The sequence below is a fragment of the Spermophilus citellus genome, assembly GCF_964194105.1.
Source record: "Spermophilus citellus genome assembly, chromosome: 1".
Taxonomy (NCBI): Eukaryota; Metazoa; Chordata; class Mammalia; order Rodentia; family Sciuridae; genus Spermophilus; species Spermophilus citellus.
Genome location: NC_138182.1, coordinates 67,532,688 through 67,559,267, shown reverse-complemented (window position 1 = coordinate 67,559,267; position 26,580 = coordinate 67,532,688). Strand labels below are relative to the sequence as shown.

At 37.6% G+C, this 26,580-nt stretch overlaps 1 protein-coding gene across 8 annotated transcripts in view; it reads left to right on the top strand.

Moving 5' to 3' along the window:
* Nucleotides 1-26,580, top strand: part of KLF12 (KLF transcription factor 12) — a 467,218-nt gene that overhangs the window by 179,681 nt on the left and 260,957 nt on the right. For all 8 annotated transcript variants that reach the window (XM_081301545.1, XM_081301544.1, XM_081301550.1 and 5 more), the window contains one exon: nt 21,753-21,842. In XM_081301545.1, coding sequence (XP_081157671.1) covers nt 21,753-21,842 — 90 coding nt within the window. The remainder of the gene's footprint in view (nt 1-21,752; nt 21,843-26,580) is intronic.

Here is a 26,580-nt window from a genome sequence, read left to right as displayed (position 1 = left end):
CACGTTCCATGCAAATTCAGTCGCTTATTTTTCTAGTTTCAAAGTACATAGCAGATGAGAAGTAGCACAACATGAAGAAAAGGGCCTGAAGAGTTATCTAGTTGAGATGCTTCAGCTGAAAAAGGTAGCCTAAGTCCATGGGAAACTGTAGCTCACTGTTCTTTCTGTTCCACCATAGGGCAGAGGAGATTCTATAAAAAGAATATGACACAATTGGGAAGTAGCAGCCTGGCAGCGTCTCACTTAGGAAGCAGGCTCTCGGGCCATTCTGCATAGATATACACCAGTGGCTCTGAAGTTCTCTGTGTGCAGCATTGCCTGGTCATCCATGTACTTAATTATTCATCTGAGTCATCACGAATAAATTACCTCTTGTCCTTCACCTTCTATGTCAAATATATCAGTGGCTAATATTTTCTCTTTTAAATTTTCAACAAGAAGAGAGGACCTCTCACCCATCCAGAAAATCCAACTCTTCAGAACACAGTCTGTGAAGGGGCAGACCTCTGCTGTGACCAGATTATGATTTCATCAAAATGACAGGACTTAGCTTTTGGTGCAGAGAATGCTGTACTTTAAAGGTTGCCGAAGAATCTTCTCTGTGTCAGATGCCTTGATTGCAAAGCCGATGATGGCCAAGGCTGCTCCCTGACTGAAAGCCATGAGGGTCCCAGCAGGAGATTCATATTCATTTGAAACTTGACTTTGTCTTGGAATGGGGTCCCTGAAATGCCCATTCACAAGGTTCACCTTATTCATCTAGCTTGTAGCACCACCGCACGTTATTTCTCTCTTGTGACCCTGTGCTTCAACCTTGGCCTCCTCCTCCTCCTCCTCCTTGGCCGGTGAGCTGCCTTCCTCCTTGATTCAAGCTCATTTGCTCAGTTCGGTAATTGGTGTAAACCTGTCTTCACTGTGGTCATGCTTGTGTTAACCCTTCAACTCTATCTTCTTCTTCTCCATCTTCTTCCCTTTTGGCCCAGGCCAAGAAAACTGCTTCCCATTTAAACATCTTGGAAAATGTTACATTTGCATTTATAGAAAGGCTCACAAAACAAAGAGGCAGTCCTTGGTGGATTTTTTGTTTTGTTTTGTTTTGTTTTGTTTTGTTTTGTGACAGTAGGGGTAGAATTCAAGAGGTCTTTTTAAAAGAAATGAACTTCTCAGAATTGAACATTTTTATTCGTCTTTAACCACATCCCCCCAGTTACTTTGGTCATGATTTTTAACGTTTTGAGCCTTAAGACTTGCAAGTAAATGTGCATTAGATTGTTAATAGGCACCATCGTTTTCTTTGTAGCAGCGTGGGATATTTAAGTAGCTGAAGTACGTAATTTTTCTTTAATGTGGGAAACTCAGAAGACCCTGGTGTATTGCAGAAGACTAACATTCGATTGTATTATCTGAATAATGCACAGGCAAGCTGCTGTCACATAAAGTCAAGCTCGTTGGCTTTTACTGTTGGGTGGAAGATGTTAGGGTTACTTTTCTCTTGAATTGGGTAAAGGATTGTAGAGGATTGGGGGCAATCTGAGGAATTGACCACTTTGTGTGTCAGTGAGTGAAAATTGTATTTTGGCTCAGGCTTTTTGCACAGGGAGCTGCAAGAGGCCGCAGAGGTCAGAACTGCATTCAAGCTGTCCTCAAATGAGAGTTGGCTACCCTTTTCTTAAAAATCCCCCAGGCAAAGAGATTCCATGACCTCTGTTGACTGCACATTTCGGAGCCTCATAATCACACTTGTAAGGAGTTCTTACTAAATCCCATTTCTAATCCTTCCTCTTTCTGAGAGTTTCATTTCTTTGGCATCTTAAAGAAAATAAACTTGTACTGTTTTTTATCCCCTAGTTTCTCTTTGTCAAAACAATACATGCTCATTATATTAGAGAAGCATCCAAAAACACGAGACAAGTAAGACTGTCAGCATTTAATGAGGCAAATTTTAATGTTCTGTGTTTTGATTTTTATATTTAAGAATACAGTTAAAGCCCATGCATGTCATAGACTTGCTTCTGTATCTTTTGAAATGTTCACATGCTTCTGTATCTTTTGAAATATTCACTTGTGATATTTTACTTTATAGGTCTATGACAATTTAGCCACTATCCTATTTTTGGACATTTAGTTTATTTCCAAGAAGTAGTCATTATGAACAGTAGGGAAATAAATATTATTTTGCACATCCTTAATTATTACCTTGGGATAAATTCCAAGAGTTAGTCTCTAGAACTAAAGATGTGTGCATTTTTATGGCTTTTGGTATTTTGTGCCAAATCGCCTGCAGTTTACGGATCCACCCACTAGAGTATGAAAGTGGTCTGCTCTTAATTACGGTGCAGCTCTATCACAAAAGCTTGGAAAAGATAACTCACTGGTAGGAGATGGTCATTTCCTAGTTTGGAGAGCCTGCTGTAATAGGGACTTAATGGCTCTAATGAAATTCCATTCACTTCATTATAATGAATTTGTTCTCTTTTGAAAAGAAAAAAGAGTGATGAAAAGGGGAATAGGAGTTTTGGAGCAATGTCCAGTTATGTGTATGAATATTTTCTGCATTTCCTGCCCATGGGAGATTAAGTCAGCCTCTGCACTGTTCCTTCCTGGACTATGCACACTGGGATGGATCATGAACACCTGTGGAGAAACAGGTGCAAAGAATAGTGACAACGAGGGTCCCCATCCATCACACCTGCTTTGTCTGAAAATCCCATTACTCTCAGTGTAGGATGTCGCTGAAGTGATCGGAGCCTCGACCCCCCTATCTAAGAAAGAAAGATGAGGCTCATATGGTTTCTAAATTTTATGGAAGAATGAAGAAATGGGATATAAAAAAATAAAGTGTGCTTTTAGAATAAGTTATTTCTTGTGGGAACTTGATTAAAATATTTCCTCTGTAGTCTCATTTGAGATAAATATTTGATAAACTTTTGTCTTGGAGAAATGTACTTTTAATAGAGGCAGCATTTATCAATTAAAATATAAAGCTTAAGGCATGATGTTGTGATTCGCAGCACTGTTTTGGGTTTTTATTTGCCTTTTTGGTTTGTTTTGTTTGTATGGTAGTCATGTTGAGGACACTGGATCCTAAGGTCAAGGTTTTTTTTGACTGGCATGGTGTATCAAGTCACACCCTGACCCCAGATGAGTTATAGGTGTGCCTGAGGTATGCATCCTTGAGCCCAGCATCAGCTTGATCTCCATCCCCACCCTGTGCAACACAGCCGTTGCCTTTAAAAAATATATATTTTTAAGTTGTAAATGGACACAACATTGCCATTTATTTATTTATTTTTAATTAATTAATTAATTTAGTTGTTGCCTTTATTTTATTTATTTATTTTTATGTGGTGCTGAAGCTTGAACCCAGTGCCTCACATGTGCTAGCAAGCACTCTACCTCAGAGTCACAACCCCAGCCCAAGAGCCATAGCCTTTTTTGGAGGTGGATGCGTGGGTACTGGGGATTTGACTTGGGCACTCAACCACTGAGCCACATCCCTATCCGTATGTTGCATTTTATTTAGAGACAGGGTGTCACCGAGTTGCTTAGCACCTTGCAGTTACTGAGGCTGGCTTTCAACTCGTGATCCTCCTGCCTCAGCCTCCCAAGCTGCTGGGATTACAGGCGTGCACCACTGCACCTGGCCGAGCCATTGCCTTTTGCACATGCTCCCTGGTATGAAAATGATTGGGACGCACCCCTTACAGACTGGTTTTGGCATTGTTGAATGTTCTGTGCTAGGTTCAGATCAGCCCGCACATGTCAGAGCCTATTAGTCTGCTTCTTAGGATTTATGCTGATACCATATCAGAAGAATTGGGAAACCCCCAAATTTGGGGGGGTATACACTAAAACTAGGGTGACCTAAGATTTTCCGAGTGTTTCTGAAATCATGTTGTAGCTCTTCTGTCTTCAACGCCTTTTGGCCTGGGTAGGTGTCATTAAGAAGTTCACTGTTGGGCTGGGGTTGTAGCTCAGTGGCAGAGCACATACCTTGCATGTGTGAGGCACTGGGTTTGATCATCAGCACCACATAAAATAAATAAATAAAGATATTGTGTCCATCTGCAATTTTAAAACTATTTTTTAAACAAAGTAGTCCACTATTACTTGGAAGTCCTGTTAATACTTTTGTTTTCTTTCTTTCTGTGTATCCTTGGCTACAGTTTATGTAGCTGTGAAAAGGTACCAGGTACCTTGGTTCCCTGGAAGGTTTTATCATAGCGCAGGTTGCTTTCTCATTGTTGATTGTGTGGGGTAAGAATCTGAATGGCATAAAATGAAACACTAGACCTTTGTTACAGTCCCTTAGGAAGGGACTATAGGGCTTTTAAGTTAGTTTCCCTGTTTGTTGACTTCACTGGTAATAAATTATAAAAGCAGGTCCATGAGTTGAACTTCAGACACTAATGCTGTAAAGTTCCCCTTCATCATCTCATGGTGACAGGTTTTCTTCCCATCGATCACTGGGGGGTGGGGTCTTTTTGCCAATTGTTTTTGAGTTTTTGAACCAGAGAATTAGACTTTAGTATCTGAATTGTCCACAGTTCCCAATTTAAAATTAATTATTTGTAGAAACTTAAATGATGTTTTATCCAATGATTAAGTATATTAACATTTATGTTTCTTGATAACTTATTTTCTGTCTGAATATTAAGGTCTGACCAATTGAGTGTTTAAAACGAAACATGTTGATTGGCATTATTAGTATCATACAATTATTCAGTCATCCGAAAAATGGAATTACTTTGCTAAGCACTCTTTAGCTTAAAAGGTAAGAGATTGAAACAAATATTCCCAAACTTTATTGTATGACTTATTCTATTTGTTAGAAAAATAAAGCTGATCACTTAAAACTGTTTTTTTTTTAATGTTTTGTAATTCATTCTAAAATTGGAAACATGGAAAAGTTCAGCTGAGTCCATTTAGAGTGCTGTGATCCAAAACCCACCATTGTTTCAATACTGGACATTTTCCAGGGACATAGAAGTTTAGGCCATCCGCCATCACTGCCCCATACAGGTACATATGTCCCATGCTTCTGATATCTTCTGGCATAAAATTGACTATATTATGCTTTATTTAATTGTATTTTAGTCTTATATTTAACAGGCACATACCCAGGGTGATGGTTTTCTTCACTGCCAGGAGAATGATTACATGCAGAACGATATTTCCCCATGTTGCTTATTATTTCAAATTATCAATCAATCCCTTATATTGATCTTAACAAAATGTTTAAAATTATTGTACGGTAATAAAATTATATTTGGAGCTGTACTATAGGTATGTTTAAACAATATAAAATAGTCTGGAAATGAGTTCTATTGTTTCAAACTCTTGTGATAGCGCCTTGTCACTCTTCATGGTTTCATAGACTTGGCAGTAATGATTACTTGTACAAATTACTCTTTTTACGTATGTCCAAATATTTATTTCTGATATCGTCTGACTACAGGATGAATTACAGTATTGAATTTTCCATTTAGTTATTGAATTGCATCTCTGGAAACAACTGTACAGAATGTATTCCTTTTGTTTTGAATATTTAAAATGGAATTTTATAATTCAATTTCTAAGAGAATTTTTTAAAGTAATGAACTTTATTGTTGGAAGCATTTTATATTCACAGAAAAATTGAGTGGAAAGTATAGAGTTCCATACACATCTTCCTCTCCCACCCACCCACATGCACAGCCTCCCCAGGTATGTGTATGCATGCTGCAGTTGTACAGTTATTAATTAAAATCTATAAACCTACATCAGCACATCATTATCATCTGAAGTCCACAGTTACATTAGGACTTATTCCGGGTATACATTGGATGGGTTTTGACAGATGTGGGGTGACATGTGTGCCTCATTGTAGTATCATATAGAATAGGTTCACTGCCCTAAAAATCCTGTGTTCTTCCTGTTCACCCCACTTTCCCTTTTAGACCCTGGCAACTGCTGTGGGTTTCCCTGTCATCATATTTTGCCTTTTGCAGAATGTCATATAGTTGGCATCAATTATATGTTCCTATTCAGAATGGCTTCTTTCATTCAGTAATATATGCACAAGTTTCCTCCATATCTTTTCCTGGCTTTTGGTTCATTTCTTTTGAACACTGAGTAGTATTCCATTGTCTGGATGTACCACAGTTATTCATTTACCTCCTGAAGGATATCTGGATTACTTCCAGGTTTTAGCAGTTATGGTATAAACACCGTGTGGACATACTTCTTAAAGTTCTTTGAGTGAATTCCAAGAAGTATGATATTGGGGTCCTCTGATAATATATTTGGTTCTGTAAGAATCTGCCAAACTGTCTTTCAATGTGGCTGTACCATTTTGTATAACCAGCATTTTTATGAGAACCCATGTTGTTCCATATCCTTGCCAACATTTGGCATTGTCAGTGTTCTAGATTTTGGCCATTCTACTGAGTGTGCTGTGTGTCTTGTTGTTTGCATTTGCAATTCCTTAATGGCATGGGGTGTTAAGCATTGTTTCATATGCTTACTTGTCCTGTGTGTCCCTTTTGGTAAGGTACATGTTCAGGTCATTTGCCCTTAAAAAGCCTAACACAAATTCCCTTTATTAAACATGAAAATTTACTTTACAAAAGATTAAAAGTTTCACTGTACAAATACGGGCAAGCCCCTGTGACTTGGTTCCCTGGAGTTTCAGCTCTCAAGAGTTGTTCACACATAGTCTGTCAGTTAACTGAGGTTCTCCTGCCTAGACAATGGTCCATAGAAGGTCTCTGTTCTGGTAAGTTATGTTTCCCTGCATCCTCCTGTCTTTTTCTCTAATTTGGGGGCAGGATCACCCTGTGACCTTACTTATCTGGATAAATCTAAGAAGAGTTGTTGGTTTTTCAGGTTCTTCAGCTTTTAATTTGCTCTTAAGACTTTGTGGCGACTTCTAAGATTCTTACATGTTGGACAGGAAACCAGAAGTCCCAGAGGATATTTTTAGTTCTTCCAAAAATGCATTATTAGTGTGAACCCAGTTCTTTCTGCAGTAACTCTTTAGGAATTTTCTCATATAACATTTCCAATATTGTTATATAACCTGAGAATGTGGCTTTACTGATTAAAGACCCAAGGGAGAGAGAGATCTGCATGAGGGGCAGGAGTCTAATTGTGATAATTATAAGATTAGTACATAATTTGTTTCAAAATCTGACAAGTGTAAATCTTCGTGCTCCTGCATACTGTCCCAGAAAAGAAGATAAAAGATCAATTTTTTTAAATGAGTAAAATCTCCTAGAATACAGTCACTGCTCTGTGTGATGTGTGTGGGGTGAGTATTTGGTATTTGCTTCCGTTTTTTTTCCAGGGATGCTAAATATTTAGAACCAGATAAAAATTTATGTTTATTGTATTGTCATGTAATTCCCTTGGACATAAAAATGATTATTTCATTCGCAGATTAAATAACAAAATAACAGATCTATGCAAAATGAAAATATTTGCAAACATGAGTTGATATAGCCTACTTTAAGTAGTAGAGAAAATTCATTGCATCACTTTCTAATAAAACTTAGTAAGTTCCTTTCAGTTTTGTCTCATAGTTTTTAGGTTTGTGCTCTTTAAAATTTGTTTGCAACATGCACGTACACATGAGAGTGTGTGCTTGTGTACTCTCTTGATTAAAGGTCTGCAGTGGCTCTTTTATATTATGAGTGTCAACCTGGATAGGAAATTTGATTTCTCTTTTGATCATTTGTTTTTCTTTTAGCATACTTAACTCTTTTTTTTTAACCTCAAATTCTGAACCTGCTAAGCATTTTTTAAAATTATATAGATAATATATGAAATTTGTTTAAAATATCAGCAAAACTAGAAAATATCAACCTAACATTCTCTCAGCTCCAGTTTTAAGTGCATATCACTTTAGACCTATCCCCCTTCCCTTCTACCCCTCTCTCACTTGAAAGCATTGTTTTTGAAGTTGTGGGTACATAATGAACTCTTCTTGTGTAAGATGTGGTCAGATTTTCTGAGGCTTCCTCTCTGACCTGACATTTTCCCCTGGCATCCAAGATTGCTGAGGTTTTTCACTCTGCTGCTGTCAATTTGTTACACAGTAGACACAGGAACAAGTTTCTGAACAAAGATGTATTGGGCAGTGGGCTGGAGGAGATGGTAGCAGAACCATCACATAGGTAAAGACTAACAAGAATAGCAAGAGTCAGTTGGCTGTAACTAAACATGAATTCTGGTAGCTAATTCCACATGCACTCACAAGGGAAAGGTTACTATCCTGGAGAAGAAGGTGGATGGTGTGTAATTCTTTGAGAGAAAATGGAGGAAGCAGAGCAAAAAGAAAAGTCTTGCTTTCCTTTTTTTTTTTTTTTTTTTTCTCCCAAGAGCTTGTGGAGTTCAGGTACAACCAGTTGTGGTTTGGGTTCATTAATTGTACCACGCCCTTGGAATGTCTGGTTGGAGACATTAACCACTTAACAGTTAGAGTATAGTTGTGAATGTTGAGACACAGATATGGCTGAAGATAAAAAGTTGTATTCCAGCAATGAGTTCTGCAGTCTGATTGGCAGGTGAGACTACTTGCCTAGTTTTTCAGTGGGAACACGGTTAAGCATATAATTAGGAAAATTATTTGGTGTTTGAGAGAGACTCATGCACTGAGGCCTTTTAACATCCCTGGACACTAAGGGACAGTGGCACTTCTCTGATTTTATGAAATTAAAACCTTTCCATCTCCCTCTCCTTGTCTTGTCCCCAAATTTCCATACGGTTTGATGGAGGCCAGAGGAGGACCATGGTACTAAGTCAGGTTGAGAACTACTGAAGTTGTAGTTACATCAGCTTGGCCCAGAGACACTGAATGCAATCTTTATATAATCTTAAATTTTTTAGTAGGCACTAAGAAAGGTAAGGTTTTTTTTAATGTTTTCTGGTAGAGATTAGAAAAGTTTAAAAACTATTATTTAATTTAGCCAGTATAATTGATGTATTTCAACATAGAATTAATTCAAAACTCCCCTTTTTACTGTCTTCAAAGTCCGTGTACGTTCTACAATAAAACATTTAAATTTGAACAAGGCACATTTCAGCTGCTTGATTGCTCACATAGCTAATGGCTGCCAGCCAGCACAGGTACAGACTGCGCAGAAGCTGCATATACCAATGGAAATGAATTTGTGGTTTACCCTGTCAGCATGTCTCCCGCCTAAGAACAATTCCTTCCTTTATTCCTATGAATCAAAAAGCAAGATCCTCTAGAGAACGTTCAAAACTAAAAATTGTGTTTCTTGCCCCATGACCCTTCATACCTTTAATTTTTTGTAAGAAAGCACTCTTTCCCACTTTCCTTAGCAATCTAATTTATATAACCTGTGTTGTTCTTTTAGTTCCCAGGTACTATATGGCACAGTCACAAGGATGTATTGACTTTTACATTACTTGAAAGATAGCATTTCTAATGAAATTATTAAAATATAAACAGGTTTATATTTCAGTTCATATTATGAAACATGTTGTCCTTGATATAGGGGCATCCTATTTCTGTGAAGAAATGCAAAATATAAAAACCTCATCTAGCAAATCAGATGTACAGCTAAGAATAAAAACTCTTATCTTCTAGTTCCACGTTGCAAGTGTACATTCTATATTTGTTTGGGTAAGTACAGTTTCTTTGGGCATTTTTTGAGGCTAATTAGGTGGATTCTCATTGGCCATGTCAAAGAATAGGATCAGAAATCTCCCCTGAATTACTATACTAATATTGAAATCCTTGCAGGTTTCTTTCAGTTCTCTTTGCTTAAAATAGGAGCACATTCATAGCCCCTCTCTGGAATCTTTGTACTTGTTAGTGGGAAATTTTTGATAATGACAGAAAGGTAGAAGGAATTCAAATAAGGTAGTCTTCTTACAAAACATTAATTTCCCAGCAGGTATATTTCAGAGTTAACTCTAAATATACTTTGTATCAGTTATTACCATGTTTTAATGTTGAGGTACTTTTTATGCTATTTCATTAGATGTATAATTCAACATAAAAATAAGATAGTTTCCTAATGAGTTCATAATATCAGTAATCATCAAATAGTGATTTTTAAATGAGCAACCTCTTTCTCCCCTACCATATATTTTGAAAACATTTTTTTATATTTACAGCTGAAGGAATGCTGCTGGGATTTGGTATAGAAGACATAGTTACTGCTGAACATCCTATAATGCTCAGGACAAACCCCCATGACAAATGGTCTCCTGCAGATGTTGACAAACCCTGGTCTAAAAGAATATATCTGAGCTACAGCAGCAGATTTCCTAAGCTGAGCAAATTTACTAGCAGTCTTGCTAACAGAGTACTTTCTGTGAACTATATTCATTTAAACCATATTCAGTATCAAATAACAGAATAAGGTATTAGAGACTTCCTGGGTGAAATAAGTTATGCAGGTTCAAAATTACACTGTTTCTCTTTTTATGGGTCATGTTTATTAAGAGGCAGATAAGAAGTTAGAAAATCTCAGTAAATGCTGTGCAGTTATATAATTTCTTAATTAAAATAATATTTAAATTTTTGTTGAATGAGTGTTTTTGTTCCCTGACTCATGTTACATGTTAGAATTTGAGTAAAACTGTGAGAAGGTTGTACACCTAGTCTCTACTAGGAGTCTAAACCAGAAATTCTGATCATAGGCCCATGATCCTAGGCAATGTCCTATTCTAATGTATTTCTGTACAATATTGAGAGTATACTGAAAGAAGTCCAGATATGGAAAACAAAATGCTTTTAGAAGAATAAGAGGATGAGGTAGTTAGAATTCTTTGGATGCTCTAAGCATAAAATGAAAGTAAATATGTAACAGCATTGCCAATAAAAATGTTTAATGAGTACTGACAATGAATTATACATAAAATACAATTATTAAAACTAAGGACATTTAATTAGTACAACAAATATTTGGAGAATCTGGAAAACTCAAAACGTGAAGTGGCCAACCCTGGAGGTGGACAGATTGTGTTTTTGAAAGGAGTGTGTGCCCTTGGCATCCTTCTAGCAATCTCTTTCTCCAGTTCATTCCTGGGATCTAGAATGTTGGGTAGGGGTGGGAAAGAGAAGGGACTGGCTTAGCTATTTTGCTGTGCATCTGATGAGATTGACTAGGCAGTGCAAGCTATTGCAACTTGTTGGTGTAATCTTTTACTACTATTGTAGTTATATCTCTTAATAACAAGATAGATACTACATTATCTTTCATGTGCTTTGATAATGCTTCTTGGACAAAATAAAAATGAAGGTCGTTTGTTCAGGGTTTTAAAGGAAGATAAAGTTACAAAGTAGGAACCAAAAATTTAAAGGGTTAAATTAGAGATGAAAAAGGGAATGAATGTGAATTCTTGGAGGAAAAGTTAAAACCTAGTTTACTTATTTAGCAGTTTACACATTTTTTTCTGGCCATTCAAAGACTTGTAAGGTACTCATTCTCTTTTTGTTTCTCTTAGAATGGTAATAATTTTTTTTAAAAAAAATTGACTTGAAAATTTTTTTCTTCTAAATTCCTTTACTTATTCCTTCACTTATTCTCAGTTCACAAGTTCTCTTTCTTCAGTCTGTGCAGGAGACAACACTCAACAGCTGTGGTTTAGAAGTTATTCTGTTGTGGTTTATGATAAGGAGCCACTTGACATTATGGTAGACAAGAAAAGGTGGAAATATAGGTCAATGATCATTTCTTTTGTTTCCTCCAGAAAATAAATGACTTAATACTAGATAGTAATCTACATTTTCTGGAGGCACAAAAGACCAGTGGTATTATTTCATTACATATTCCATTTAGTATTCTGGTTTTTTTTTCATTTTACATAAATTACTTTTCCCAAAGGGAAATGACTAACCATATTAATATACAGCACTAAAACTTCTACTTGCCCAATACCAATTCATTTTTTGTTGTTGTTGCTTGTTTTGATAACCATGATAGTCTCTAGAACTGATACATTTGAGGGGAAAAAATGGTATTGGAAGAAGAGTAAATTCTTTTTCTAAAAGTATGTAGCTAATCAGAAATGATTTATACAATTTTTAAAAACCATTTTCCCCTGTTTGGATAAATCTGCTTTTATTATACTCTTTTTCATGATTCAGGCTACTCGAGAGAACCACCCCACCCCCCACACAACATTTGTTTAACAGATTCTGAGTAAGCAAAACCTTACAGTTAAACTATATATCCAAATATTCACATATCCCAGGGTATAGTGTGTCCTTTAAATTAAGGAGAAATGAATAGCGTGGTTTTCTTTTCCCACTTCTTTTCCTTCCTCCTCCTTAGTGTAAAATCTAGAGAAGTTTGTGCCACGCTGGATGCCCTGTCTACACCAGGCTTCCTCCACCGAGGCTGTCGTCAAAGGCTGTTCATTCTTGCTGTGAATTCTCTCAAATAGTTTTCCTTCTGTTCCTGTTTATTTCTATTGCCACTGCTTTTGTTCATGCTCCTCTCTTCTCCTGGGCAGTCACGGGATCGGGATACCGTGAGCTCATTGCTATCCCTTCCCTGTTTCATCTTATGTCTTTTTTTTTTAAAAAAAAATTATTTGTTTATTCTAATTTGTTATACACGATGGCAGAACGCAACTCATTTCATATTACACATATTAGAGCACAATGTTTCAAGTCACAGATTTTACACAAAGTATTTTCACACAGTTTGTGTCTTTATACATGTACTTAGGGTAATGATGTCTAACTCATTCCACCATCATTCCTACCCCCTTGCCCACTCCCTTCCCCTCCCTCCCCTTTTCCTTATCTAAAGTTCCTCCATTCCTCCTATGTTCCCCTCATCCCTAACACCACTATGAGTGAGCATCCTCATATCAAAGAACACATTCAGCTTTTATTTTGCGGGATTGGCTTACTTTATTTAGCATGATATTCTCCAACTCTATCCATTTACCTGCAAATGCCATGATTTTATGCTCTCTTAATGCTGAGTAATGTTCCATTGTGTTATGTGTGTGTGTGTGTGTGTGTGTGTTTGTGTGTGTATGTATATATAATCTCCCAAAGTTTCCCTATCCATTCATCTACTGAAGGGCATCTGGGTTGGTTCCACAATTTAGCTATTGTGAATTGTGCTGCTATAAACATTGATATGGCTGTGTCCCTGTAGTATGTTGTTTTTAAGTCCTTGGGATATAAACCGAGGAGTGGGATAGCTGGGTCAAATGGTGGTTCCATTTCAGGTTTTCCAAGTAATCTCCATACTGCTTTCCAGATTGGCTGCACCAATTTGCAGTCCCACCAGCAATGTATGAATGTGCCTTTTCCCCCACATCCTTGCCAACACTTATTGTTGTTTGTCTTCATAATAGCTGCCATTCTTACTGGAATGAGATGATATCTTAGAGTAATTTTGATTTGCATTTCTCTAATTGTGAGAGGTGAACATTTTTTTCATATATTTGTTGATTGATTGTATATCCTCTTCTGAGAAGTGTCTGTTCAGTTCTTTGGCCCATTTATTGATTGGGTTATTTGTTTTTTTGGTGTTAAGGTTTTTGAGTGCTTCATATATCCTAGAGATTAGTGCTTTATCTGATGTGCTTGTGGTAAAGATTTGCTCCCATTCTGTAGGCTCTCTATTCACCTCACTGATTATTTCTTTTGCTGAGAAAAAGTGTTTTAGTTTGAATCCATCCCATCTATTGATTTTTGGTTTTAATTCCCCAGAGTAGCCAAAGCAATCCTTAGCAAAAAGAATGAAGCTGGCAGCATTACTATTCCAGACCTTAAAATATACTACAGAGCAATAGTAACAAAAATAGCATGGTATTGGTACCAAAATAGACCTGTAGACCAATGGTACAGAATAGAGGACAGAGTCTAACCCACATAACTACAGTTATCTTATCTTAGACAAAGGCGCCAAAAACGTACATTGGAGAAAAGATAGCCTCTTCAACAAAGGGTTACACATGTAACAAAAAGAAATAAACCCCTATCTCTCACCATGCACAAAACTCAACTCAAAGTGGATTGAGGACCTTGCACCTAATGGAAGAAAAATTAGGCCCAAGTCTTCATCATGTCGGATTAGGTCCCAACTTTCATATTATATCTTTATGAACCATCTTTCAGATTACATTGAGTACTATTGTTTTGTTTTTCTGTGATATTGAGGATTCAACCCAGGAGTGCTTTAATCATTGAGTTATACCCATAGCCCTTTTTACCTTTTGTTTTGAGATAGGGTCTTGGAATCCGCTTGCCTCAGCCTCTCGAATTACTGGGATTACAGGTGGGTGCCACTGAACTTGGTACAGTACTGTTATTATAAAAACAAAGCTTAAACATATCTGCTTTTGTTTAATAGGCCTTCATGATTCCCATCAGCTATTGTGTTACACCCAAACACATTTCTTCCCCATTTACTGCAAGCTCTTAGGAGATATTATCTTATTCACCGGCACCCAGAACAACTATCAAACAGCAAGGCAATAATAAAAAAATTTTAATGAATGAGTGAATTGCCTTAATATATAAGAATTCTCAGAACCTGACCCCAAGTGACCTTTCTGATCTCATCAGTTACTCTCCCAATGAAGGAAATGTTGTGGCCTTACTAACGTCTTTATTCTTCACCAATATGGAGAGTTCCATAGCGCTAAGATTTTTGTGTATGCTCTTACCTCCGTCAACAACCAGCTTACCACCTCCTGAACCCAAGATAATTAATTGATTTCATATGTATCTGCATGTTTCTTTCCTTAGCCCAACAAATACTTACTTAGCACAGTCTATGTATTCCACGTAGTTTTCAGTCTGGGGAGTCCCATGGATTAGGGAGACTAATCCATGCCCTCCTTTTACTTAGATTCTAGTATTAACCGCTGTGATAGAATCTGCCTGCTATGAATCCTGTGATGGCCTAGAGTCTTCACGGTCCTGGGGTCTGGAGCATTTTTCATGAGGTCAAGATGTAGCCTGAGCCGAATGGTAGAAAATAGGTTTGGGCAAGTGGTTAGTGGCCGCTGCTATCTGATGTGGTGAGACATAGGATGAGCTGCTCTTCTGTCCCTTCAGAGTACACATGAGGTCACTTTGCCTTTGTCTGGAGCTCTGCCTCAGCCCTGCAACCACCATGGTGATGTCTGGGGTCTGTCCAGAGTAGCCAGCACAGTTCTAAGCTTCTAGAGCTTTGTAGCAGTGACAAAGACCTTTGTCCCTAGTAGCAGTGAAAAATAGACTCACCTCAGTGCGGGATTGCTTGTCGGTTTCATAATGTTGGGCACTTTATGTAATCTCTCGGCACTTTAATAATTATCTTTTCTAAAATGGACATGGTAAAAAAAAAAGTTACTGAGGGGTTAAATCACTAGAATGATACTCCACAAAACTTTCTTTTATTCACTAGGATATTCTAAATAATTGGAGTAGGGCCTGGCCCTCATTAAGTATATTTTGAATGAATAGAAGTAGTAATAAATGAATGAGGTAGGGAATATAAAGCCCATGAAACAATACTTGGTATATAAGTGCTCATTAAATGGTATTGTTGTTATAATTGTTCTTATTTTAAAATTTGGAAGCCCTGTGATCATATTGTGGTTGTGTTACAAGTGCTTCCCAGTTGCCACAAGTAGAGAGCCTTTCTGTCCAGGCTCATGGTGGCCGGTCTGTGTGGCATTCCATGTGCCCAGGAAGAAGGCATGGAGCATGGGCCAGAGTACATGGTTCGATTTCCAAATCTTTCCTGCTCCTGTTAGCTGGCTCTGCACTTTGCTGGGGCTAGGCTCAGAGAATGAGCTTCTGCTAGCCATGGAGAGGATCTTGTCTCTAATGTCCTCTCCAGGACTGAACTCAACTGTTGCCATCATCTGACATCAAGACCACTCATTAGGCCCTCCCAGCACCTAATTCTTGTTCTCACATATTGGATCTCTCTGTAGAGTGTCAATTCCTGCCCAGGGGAACTGGAACTTTGCCTTCCCTCTCCAGGGTTCTGTTGGTGTGGGTTGGCACTTTTCTTGCTGTGGTATTTTCTGGTTTCTGATGAATGCTGTTCTCCAGTCCCTGGCTGGCCCTTGATACCCCCTCTAGTGCCTCCTGGTTCACGGAATGTGTTGTGGACAGAATGAGATGACTTTGGCCCAGTAGAAATCCTCTATGCATACTTACGGAAAGATTTAGCCAGCTTGCAACCCTCAAATGTATGAATGACAGAAATACCTTTCTATTACAATTTGTATTAACAATGGTTTGGGAAGTGTTATTTGGGAGCTCAATGTTATTTTAACCATCTGCGCAAGTGAACAAAGGATAGAAGGCGTGCATCTGTTGTTTCTAAAACTGCACAGCCATGTGTCTCCTCATGGTGGAGATAAGTTCTGAGAAATGCGTAGCTCTGTGATTTGGTCTTTGTGTGAACATCATAGTGCGTACTTGCGCAAACTGAGATGTCTACAACCTCACTGAGTGATACAGTCTACAGTCTTATGGGAACAGTATTGTATGTGTGGTCCATATGAAACTTTGATATGCAGTGCATACTTTATTGAGGCTCTTCAAAAATGCATTTAGTAAATTTGGGTTTCCAGTTTGGGTTGGGTTGTTTGCTCCTTTAAAAACATCCATTTGCAACTTGAATAAGAACTTCTCTTTTTCATGGTTAGTTTAGCAACTGGCACTTAAATGAAACACTTCTAAAATATTTGTGTAAACTGTACATTGTGCGGCACTTTAGTGCTTTACTAATATAAGGAAACAGAATGATTCTTGCTTTCAGGATAATATACGTTGCTACACACATAATTCAGCTAGTCCTTAGGAGAGAGATTGCTCCCTATGTTTCAATGTGACATTTTTATGGAAGGATTTTGTTTTTGAGGCTGAAGACAAATATTTCAGAGTAATGTACATATGGATCATTGAAACCATGAAAGGGATTTAAATTGAGGGTCCCAACAGGGGGATGCTAAATAGTTTTGGCTTTTAGCTCTGTTAATAAAATGTAGTCACTAATGTGATAGCCATGCTCCCAATCTGCAGAGGAATGACAGATGAAAGGCTGGCTGAAGTGGGAGAGTCTGAGCTGATATTTGTTTTGTACCATTTCAGGTACTTTAGTAATCTATATGCCATGTACAAGTGAGTTGCCATTGAGGATATCTAAGCATAGAAAAACATACTTTAATGTTTAACCTTAGCAATTGTAAATTAAATATAATGCAAAAATGCATCTTTCCTGAATATAAAGGTAGGAGATGAAGTTGCTTTATTACCCAGATACATGAAACTTTTGTGAAAATATTGAATTAGGAACCAAGAATGTGTATGTTTTCAAAACACACATTATAGATGAGATTACCATAGATTTCCTGGATGTTGAATTCAGGATGGGCTCATTTGCTAAATTAAATGGGACACTTTTTAATATAGGGAAAAATACACACACACACACACACACACACACACACACACACACACATATTCAAGGTTAAAACCCAGGGGTGCTTAACTACTGTACCACTTTCCCAGCCCTTTTTATTTTTAACTTTGAGAGAGGGTCTTGCTAAGTTGCTTAGGGCCACACTAAGTTGCTGAGGCTGGCTTTGAATTTGTGATCCTCTTGCTCTGCCTCCTAAGCTGCTGGGATTACAGGCTTGTGCCACTATGCCCTGCCAGAAACTTATACTTTCATTAAGTTAAGAAAACATATTGAAAATGTGATTTAATGGGGATAAAAGGTAAAATAGCTTTGAAACCAGAGGCTGATTTAAATTAATATTGTCATTCCCTAAAATATGGTTTCTCACCATTAGCAGAAGTTTCACAGTTCCTTTACTAAGCTCAGTCTGAAGAAGCTGATACTAGATTCTAGAGCTATCCTGAAGGAACTTTCAATAAGGTGTCACATTTTTACCCCATTTTTATGTATAGAGTGCATATTGAAAGGGAGGAGAGTAGGCAGGTGGATGGAGTATAACTGTTGAAAGTACAGCTTGGGGTCAGACTCCTTGGGTTTGGAACACAGCCCTCTCACTTACTAATTGTGTTAGCCTGGTAATTTAACCTCCTTGTGTCCCAGATACTTCAACTTCAGATAATAAAAGCATCAACCTCTTGGGTTACTGTGAGGATTAAATGAATATCTCTGTGCACAACACTTAGCACATGGTTTGGTCTATGGTATATATGCAAATATTAGCTGTTAATTTTATGTTTGTGACCTATTATGTCCTGTACCCATAGAGGGAAAAACACATTTTTGGCATAGGAAATGAAACCTGTTTAAAAGTTAAACTGTTGAGGTCAGGTGTGGTGGCACACGCCTATAATCCCAGTGGTTTAGGAGGCTGAGGCAGAAGGATCATGAGTTCAAAGCCAGTCTCAGCAAAAGTGAGGTGCTAAGCAACTCAGACCCTGCCTCTAAAAATAAGATACAAAATAGGGCTGGGGATGTGGCTCAGTGGTCAAGGGCTCCCGAGTTCAATCCCTGGTACCAGGAAAAAAAAATTAAACTGTTGATTATTGACTCGCTAGCCCCTTATTCCAGTTATGCATACCAACCCGTACTTAGGAGGGATGGGAAAAGACCTGCAATATGGGGGTAGAAGGGCAAATTGTAAAGCTGACCTGAGAAGTCATCGCCATTGCATGTTTGAGTTACCGTCATCGAAGACCAGTCCCTTCTCCTTGCTGCGCATGCCGTTCTGAATGTTATGAGATGTTGGCATCAATCACTGCTGCACTTATATGGCTTTTGACTAGGAGAGTTACTACCTGCTGCACGACTGTGTTGCCAAATCTTATTTGGCAAATAGGACTATCCAGAGCACTGTTCTCACTCACTGCACATGGAATTGGTCAACAGCCAACTAACAAATCCTTACAGTAAAATGTGCAGTTGATGAAACCACTCATAGGCAACAACTTATACATATATGTGATGTGTTTATATATACACTATATATAAAATGCACGGCTACACATGAATTATAATTCTGAGGGTCACAGAATATCAAAATGTTTGTTACGACATAAATATACAAAGTGCTGTGACACTAAAATTGATGACTCTGTAATTTTATTTTCCTCTTGGGAATCAATTGAGCTATTGATTCCACAGCAGATGTATTTTGATTAAGATCATGGTAAGATATGTTTGACAGCAATTCCAAGTTTTTAGAACCTATTACACTTTTGAAATTTAGTCATCTGAGATTATATGTATATGACCTTAGCTTAGTGAGATAATAAATCTATCCCTATTTTGTTCCAAGGTCTGTATCTTCAATGCTATAATTACCATGCACTGTTTAAAAATTGTGTGCCTTCCTGGGTGGTTTGAGCATGCTGAGGTGCTTAACGCATACATTTAGGCTAAGCAGGGTTAGAATCATGCATATGCTTCACATATATTTAGAATCCAATTTTTGGGCATATATATAGATTGAATCTGTACTGTGTAAGAGAGTTGATTTCTCAGTACAGTTGAGGCTTGGTTCTCTAGCTGTGAACATTGTTATTTGTGTTGTTTATTACGGTTGTAATATTCTGTATGAATGATTCTGTAAAATCATAGTAGAATTATTTCCAGTGAAAACATGATTTAGTAAAAGAGAAAAATGTATATTTTTCACTTTTACATGAAACTAAAATGTACATAGTGACTTCTACACGTATTGTAGAATGAATTATTCAGGACCAACAATGGAAGTTTTAAAAAGCCATCATGAAAATAGTGTTATTTATATGTGCTAAATGATACATGGACCCAGCCAAGTTTTTATGATTTATAAGTTTTTAACTTCAAAGACTCTGGTTAGCTTGCATTTTTTAAACTAATGAGTTTATCACAGCCAGTGGGGAAGATGGTTAAAGTATATCAGTTGTAAATTGGTACAAAGCACTAAAAGGGACATTAGCCTCTAATCAGATTCTAACAGTTCATTAAACCTGCCTTTCCAGATCGCTCTTTGTCTTTTCTCCTTCTTTGCTTAGGCCTTCCTTATAAGGCATCTTGTCCCCTTTTCATCTGGGCAAAACCTCCTCCAGGGTAGGAAGCAAGATCAGCTCATTCTTCACTGTCCACCAGCCCCACCGCCTGCAGAATGCTTCAGCAAGGCAGGTTCCTAGAGCTACTTAAGAGGCTGGGGAGTTGAGGTCTGGCCGGCTGTAGGAAGGCTTTCCTGAGACCGGCTGGTGGCATGCCAAGCTGGCTGCTTCCAGCCACAGAAGCAAGTGACCCATTAGGATTTGAGATCCATGCTCGATGTGCAAACAACCATAGGCCCAGATGAAAGGATTTTAAATTTGGAACAAATTAACTGAGCTTACCAGCAATACCACCGTTCCTTCTGCTCTAGAATGCAGATCCACGCCCCACAAAATATGGACAAGTCAAAAGCAAGACTGTAAGAAAATGAATCCTCCCAATCTTGAAAATATTGTTCATTTCCTGAAAAAAGGTGACACTAATTTTGTTTTCTTATTTTTATTACTTAATAGACTAGGCAGTGTGGACTTTTTAAATGTTCACTAGTTAACTTGAGTACATTTTTTTCCATGTTGATTTCTCAGCAAATATAGGATAAAAGACACTATATATTTTATTTCTTATATTATTTTCCTTAAACAAAGAGTCAAGGATTAAGAGAAATGGAGCTTCACTCTACTGCACTCTGTTGGTATTATATGGTAATAATACTTTCAATTTCTGATTTGTTGAAGTTGTTTTTCGTAGAGAAGTAAGTAACTCTTTGGAGGAGAAATTATACTAACCTTTGTCATCCATGTAGGCAAAATATTTAGGAACTGATCTTACACTTAAGACCACTTCAGTGTTATGTGTTTACATTCTGTAATTGAGACAAAGATAATATTGTAAAAACACAGATTTAGTCTTATTAGTGTCTTAGTTTAGCTGGTATTATTAGGCACTTTACACATGTTTAAAACAAGCCTGATTTGGACCTTAGGTGTACACTGACTTGGGGCTCTCTGGCGCCCTACAGATGTTACTCCAGAAAATTCTTACAGCAGTAAAAATGAGTAGAAAATAAATTTATTCATATAAATGTTTGAAATTCTATTATGAACCACAACACAAATAAGGTTCTCCTTTCAGGAGGTGGTGAATCAAGGCAAACATATACTAGAACAGGAAAAAAAAATTTTTTTTTGTTCCTTAGTTTTGACTTTAAGAATTCAGTCTTAATTTACAACTTATATTGGCTTTCTTTAAAATAGTGTTTGGGGGAATGATGATGTAGAAATTTTCACTTGATCAGAATTGCCATGATATAAAAATTAAATGAGTCCAGAATTATATTATCTTGTTTTTAAATTATTTAAACTCTGAAAGTATATAACTTATTTTAAATCTTATTTTCTCTTTTATGAATGCCTGTACACAGGGCAACCTCTACGACTAAGAAAGAGAAAAACTTGGCTTATATTTCCTTCCATTCTTGAGAAAGTATGATAAATTGTCAGCTCCATAAAAATTAATGTAAGGTTTCCACACTGCAGTTTATTACAGGCTGACCTCCAACCCAGAGGTTAGAGAGTCAGACTGATTAATTCAACTTCTTGGTCATTATTTCAAATGAAAGTTCAGAGTGGGGGGATAATTGGTTATGATGATACCTTCATTTAATTATACTTCATTGTTAAAGAATTAGGTTAGCGGTACCAAAGGTACTACTAGGAAGCAAGACGCTATCAGATGTCCTCTTTTGATGCTGTATAACTAAATCTCTCTCTCTCTACTCTCTCTCATTCTCAGAATATCAACACCTTTGAGAACAGAATGTTAATGCTTGATGGGATGCCGGCAGTCAGAGTCAAAACAGAGCTTTTGGAATCTGAACAAGGGGTAAGCAGAAGTTTCCAGTGACGCCTGCCTCCTTCCCTTTTGGATCATGCCCTTTGTATCCAGGGCACCCTGAGCACCTTTACTTTTTCTCACTGCTTGCATTTTTCCCAAGTAAAAATTACCTGAGATGGTGGTTGGTTCTCACCCAGTTTTAACCTCAACTGTTCCTCCCTTGGAAGGAATAGCATCTTGAAATTAGGGAGGCACAGGGACCTTCTAAGAACAATTACGTCTCTTTAAATTTGGTGGGTGTTTTGAAAAGCTAATAAAAACCCACCACAAAGGGAAACATGAAGAAATGAGATGAGAATTTAACCTCTTGACAAAATAGCTAGGTTCTAAGTTAAGTGTCGGAGCCCAGGGACCTTGGTATTTACACCCTCCCCCCTTTTATTTCAACTCCAGGAAGACTAGGGAATGGTTGATGAAATTGAGGTCAGTGAATTTGAAAAGTACCTAAAAACAAAGAAAGTTTATATGTATGTGGCACATTACCTAATCAAATTGATGAATTAGTTTATGGGCACTGAAAATATAAGGACTAAAACACAGGTTTTACTTTAAGGACATAGGACATTACATTTTATATTTGTCAACTTTATAGCTCTACTAACGTAAAGCATACAGGTAGTATAATTGGTTGCAGAATTGCTGTCCACTCTGTGTATATAAGGGGGAAAAAAGCTCTGCTATGTGCCTGAATGCATGTGGGCTACCTGTCTTATTAAACCTCCAGCACTGAGACATTGCAGATGACTGCCACAAGGACATAAGTAAATGTATAATCTTTACCTTTTTAATATATCTTTTTTTCAAAAATACTACATTAGAATCAGCAATGTTTTGTTCTTGGACACTCAAAAAATATTTTAGACATGAATAAAAATGTGTAACAGAAAATCAGTATGAAAGTTCATCTGCGATTCCACTCACGGGGTGGGATACCAGTGTTCCAAAGGATTTCATGATGGCTGCTGAGGTTTCAGATCCAGGTAGTGGCAGTTAGAGGGTCTCAGTAACTTTGAAATTGCTGAGCAGTGGGTGACAAGGTGCATGACATCTCAACATAGTGTCTCCTTTTCAGAGTAAGAATGTGTTTGTTGAAGCAGATCTGGTTATGTATGGTAGAGGATGGCATTTCACTTAATTGTTCAGTGTTGATTTGTGTAACTCTGAAATGAACTTGATGGAGTATGTTAGCCATCGAAGCTTAGTGTAATGACACACTCTCAAGGAGCCAGCCCAAGGCTGAGGCAGTAGAGCATCATAAAGGAGAAAACTGTGTGGCAGTTACTAAAAGCTCATTGTCCCTAGACAGCCTTCCATGAAGAGTTATGTGCTCACCTGGTTTTCTGGCCAAACTGTATGGTTAAACTCCATAGATCCTTCAAAACATCTAGATATTTTTTTTAACCTTGATTAGTTCATCTAACCAAAGGAAGGGTTTATTTCAGTTTTTTTTTTTAAATCTGTTGTCTCAATTCATTTCTCAAAGTCTAGATGCATTGTCATGAGTTTAATAAAGTAAATTTGTGCACACTTCACAGACATCATTACATCTAATTCAGAAAGGATGGCCTCTTTTATTGCTGAGGGGGAAAGAAGTGAAAAAGCAATCTGTGTTTCGCAGTGCTGCTTTCATTTCATGATACTTTCTTTAACTTGAATAGCAGTAATTCCATTCAGACTGTACATGTTAGAGGAAGGCAAAAGCTACAGAACACCTGCAGTCAGAAACTATGACCTGGACCAATGGTCAAAGCCAGGGTAGAGTGTTGTTGCCAACAGCCTGGTAATCTTTAACAGTATCCAGAGAATTCTTCACCCTTTACTATCATCATTTTTCAATTTCAAGGTAATCTTTTTGTGAAAGATTTAAGTGTTCAAAAAGAAAGAAAGAAAGAAAAAAGTCAATGCTTGTAGAGTTTTTACAGTGTAAATAAGAACCCCACATTACATTGTTTATAAAGAGCATTATTTTGTACTTAAACAGGGAAAGGAAAAATTGTGGGGTATTATTTAATGCCACTTCAATAAAATCAATTTTCTCTTTTGTGAGTGGAGTAGATGTTGATATTTTTAACCCTAATTTAAATTGTGCATGTTGGAGGGAAATAAAAACTTTAATATTTTTTCTTAGTTTTGTATGACCTTCTTAAATAGGAGAGATATAATTTCATTCTCTGATAGTAAGGCTTCAAGAGAAACAATTTGCAGTGTTTATTGAAATATATTGGACTTTAACTTTTTATAGAATACAATAATTTAAGATATAAAATCTGAACTTTAATGATTTTCAGTTTTGGCCACTTCACTGGATTTTTCATTGGTGATGATGGGGCAGATGGTATATATCATGTAATTTCAGAATCTCATGCCTGCTTTTAGGAAGAGTGCTAGAATATTGATGATTTCATAATTCTTTTCTTATTTACAATTAAAGACTGGCTGAAGATTGATTCTTTGTAAACAAATGTCACATAAACAGGCTATTGAAATTTAAATAATCCTAGTGTGATTATGGGACTTTGAAAAAAAATGACATGTTGTTTACAGTAAACAAAATTAGGTAAACTCACTGTATCACAGTAGTGACTGAGAGCCCAGAGTTGGTACAGTGGTTCAGTCTACTATCACACTGAAAAACCTAGTTTTGAGATTTTATCCTCGACACAGGCATTAACCTTAAGTCTTTGGGGGAAGAAAACAGATACTTTTTTTTTTTTTAACATTTTTAAAGATTCACCACTGTACCCAACCCTGTCTCCACGAACTTGCTTGTTCTAAGTAGTCCCTCAAGTCTCCCCCTTTGAGCTGGTTTCTGCAGGTGTCCTGCCCCTCCAAGAAATTCATGACCTGATGAGCACATTTCAGAGCTTAAAGGAAGACCGTGGGTCATGCCAGTCCAGGTCTCCGAGAAGTTCTGGCTGCTTTGCCCCGCTCTCTGAATGAGCATTATAGCATGTGAACTTGGTCACGTCTCTTCAATCAGACTGTAAGCTTTTAGAGGGCAAGAGCTATGTCTTAATATTTCTTCCCGGTTTCTCTGGTAGTTCCTGATACATGGTCATTGCTCAGCAAAAACATGATTTATTCAACTTGTCTACACATTATAACTAGCATTGTAAAAACTATGCAACGCATCAATAGCTAGTTGTAAACCTACTCTGTCTGCCTCATAGGGTTATTGTGAACACGATAATCAAAATTGTAACTATTGGAAACACACATTCTCACTGGTGGTGCAGGTCTCAGTCTTGCAGCTATGTGAACCAGATGGGCATGACAACACAACAGCTCCAGCTCTGGGCACCTTCTGTTTGGATTTTTCCAACTCACAGTTCGATTGTGTGATATCTAAGTCGATTATCCTGAAACGTGACTTCAGTTTCCTTCGGGCTTGTTGGTAATATGGTGCATGCTGCTAAGCAGTCTGTAGGAAGGGCATGTACTCTTGTGATATGCTTCAGGGGCACAGCAAGGAGTGTTTGAGTGACTTTATCTTTGACCTTATGTTCTTGTGCCCTGCTGTTACAGGAACTTCCCAAATGCTGTCAGCCTTTGGATGTTCTAACATGTTATTAAGCAAAGGACTATAGCAGGAAGAAGAGTTTTGGAACTTCTATACTCAGATAAGGCAGTACACAGAGAAAGGGCACTGCCTCAAAGACATAAAACACAATTTTATTCTTGGCACTGCAGTTTACCAGCTTGAATGACATGGGGAAGTTTCTTCATATCTCCAGGCCTCTCTGGCCTCATCTGTGCAGTGGGGGTATAGCAGTCTGCCTTTGCAGGTTTCGCCTGACACTCTGATCCTGGGGAAGGGCAAGGAAGGAGAGAAAGCATTTCTAATTAGGAGTTTGACGATCTCATTAACAACAAAGCAATTTGTGAGTGGAAGTAAATATGTAAGACTTTAAAAGGGAGACAGACTTGAATTCACCTGCTTGTTCAGCCAGGTACCAGCCTAGAGGAATAGGTTGTCTCCATCAACACGGTCACTTCAACTGAGAGGTGGACACTCAGGGTTATAAGAGATAAGAGACTGCCTACATGTTGCCAGTGGTGAATAAATATTTTCCTTTTGAAGAAAAATGGGAGTAAAAGGTCATGTCACATCCATTTCTTCACCCGGCACAAAAGAACAATAAAATGAGAAATTAATTATAAGTGATATTATTCTTTGTTTTGATAATGGTATTTGTCCACACCTTTTAAAAAAATAGTACTTGGCTCATATACTTTTAAGATAACTAATGAGTTGGACACAGTGATGCAAATCCATGGAATCCCAACAACTCGGGAGGCTGAGGCAGGAGGATTGCAAGTTCAAAGCCAGCTTCAGCAACTTAGTGAAGCCCTTTGCAGCTTAGTGAGATCTTGTCTCAAAATAAAAAATGAAAAGGGCGGGAGATGTAGCTTAGTAGTTGAGCTAAGCTTGGATTCAATCCCCAGTACAAAAAAGATTACTGAAATATTTGTAGTTGGAATTGTAAATATGTTTTGGATTTGCTACAGAATTAACTGGGAGGGGAGAAGGGATAGGGAAAGAGATGAAACAAGACTGGTCATGATCCTGTCTTTACTGAAGCTGGCTGACAGGTAAGGAGGAGGAGTTGTTTATTCTACCTCATTTCATATATGCTTGGAAAAAAATTTTTTTTTTTTTTTTTGTATTAGGCATTGAACCCAGGAGCACTCTACCACTCAGCTACATCCTTAGTCCTTTTTATTT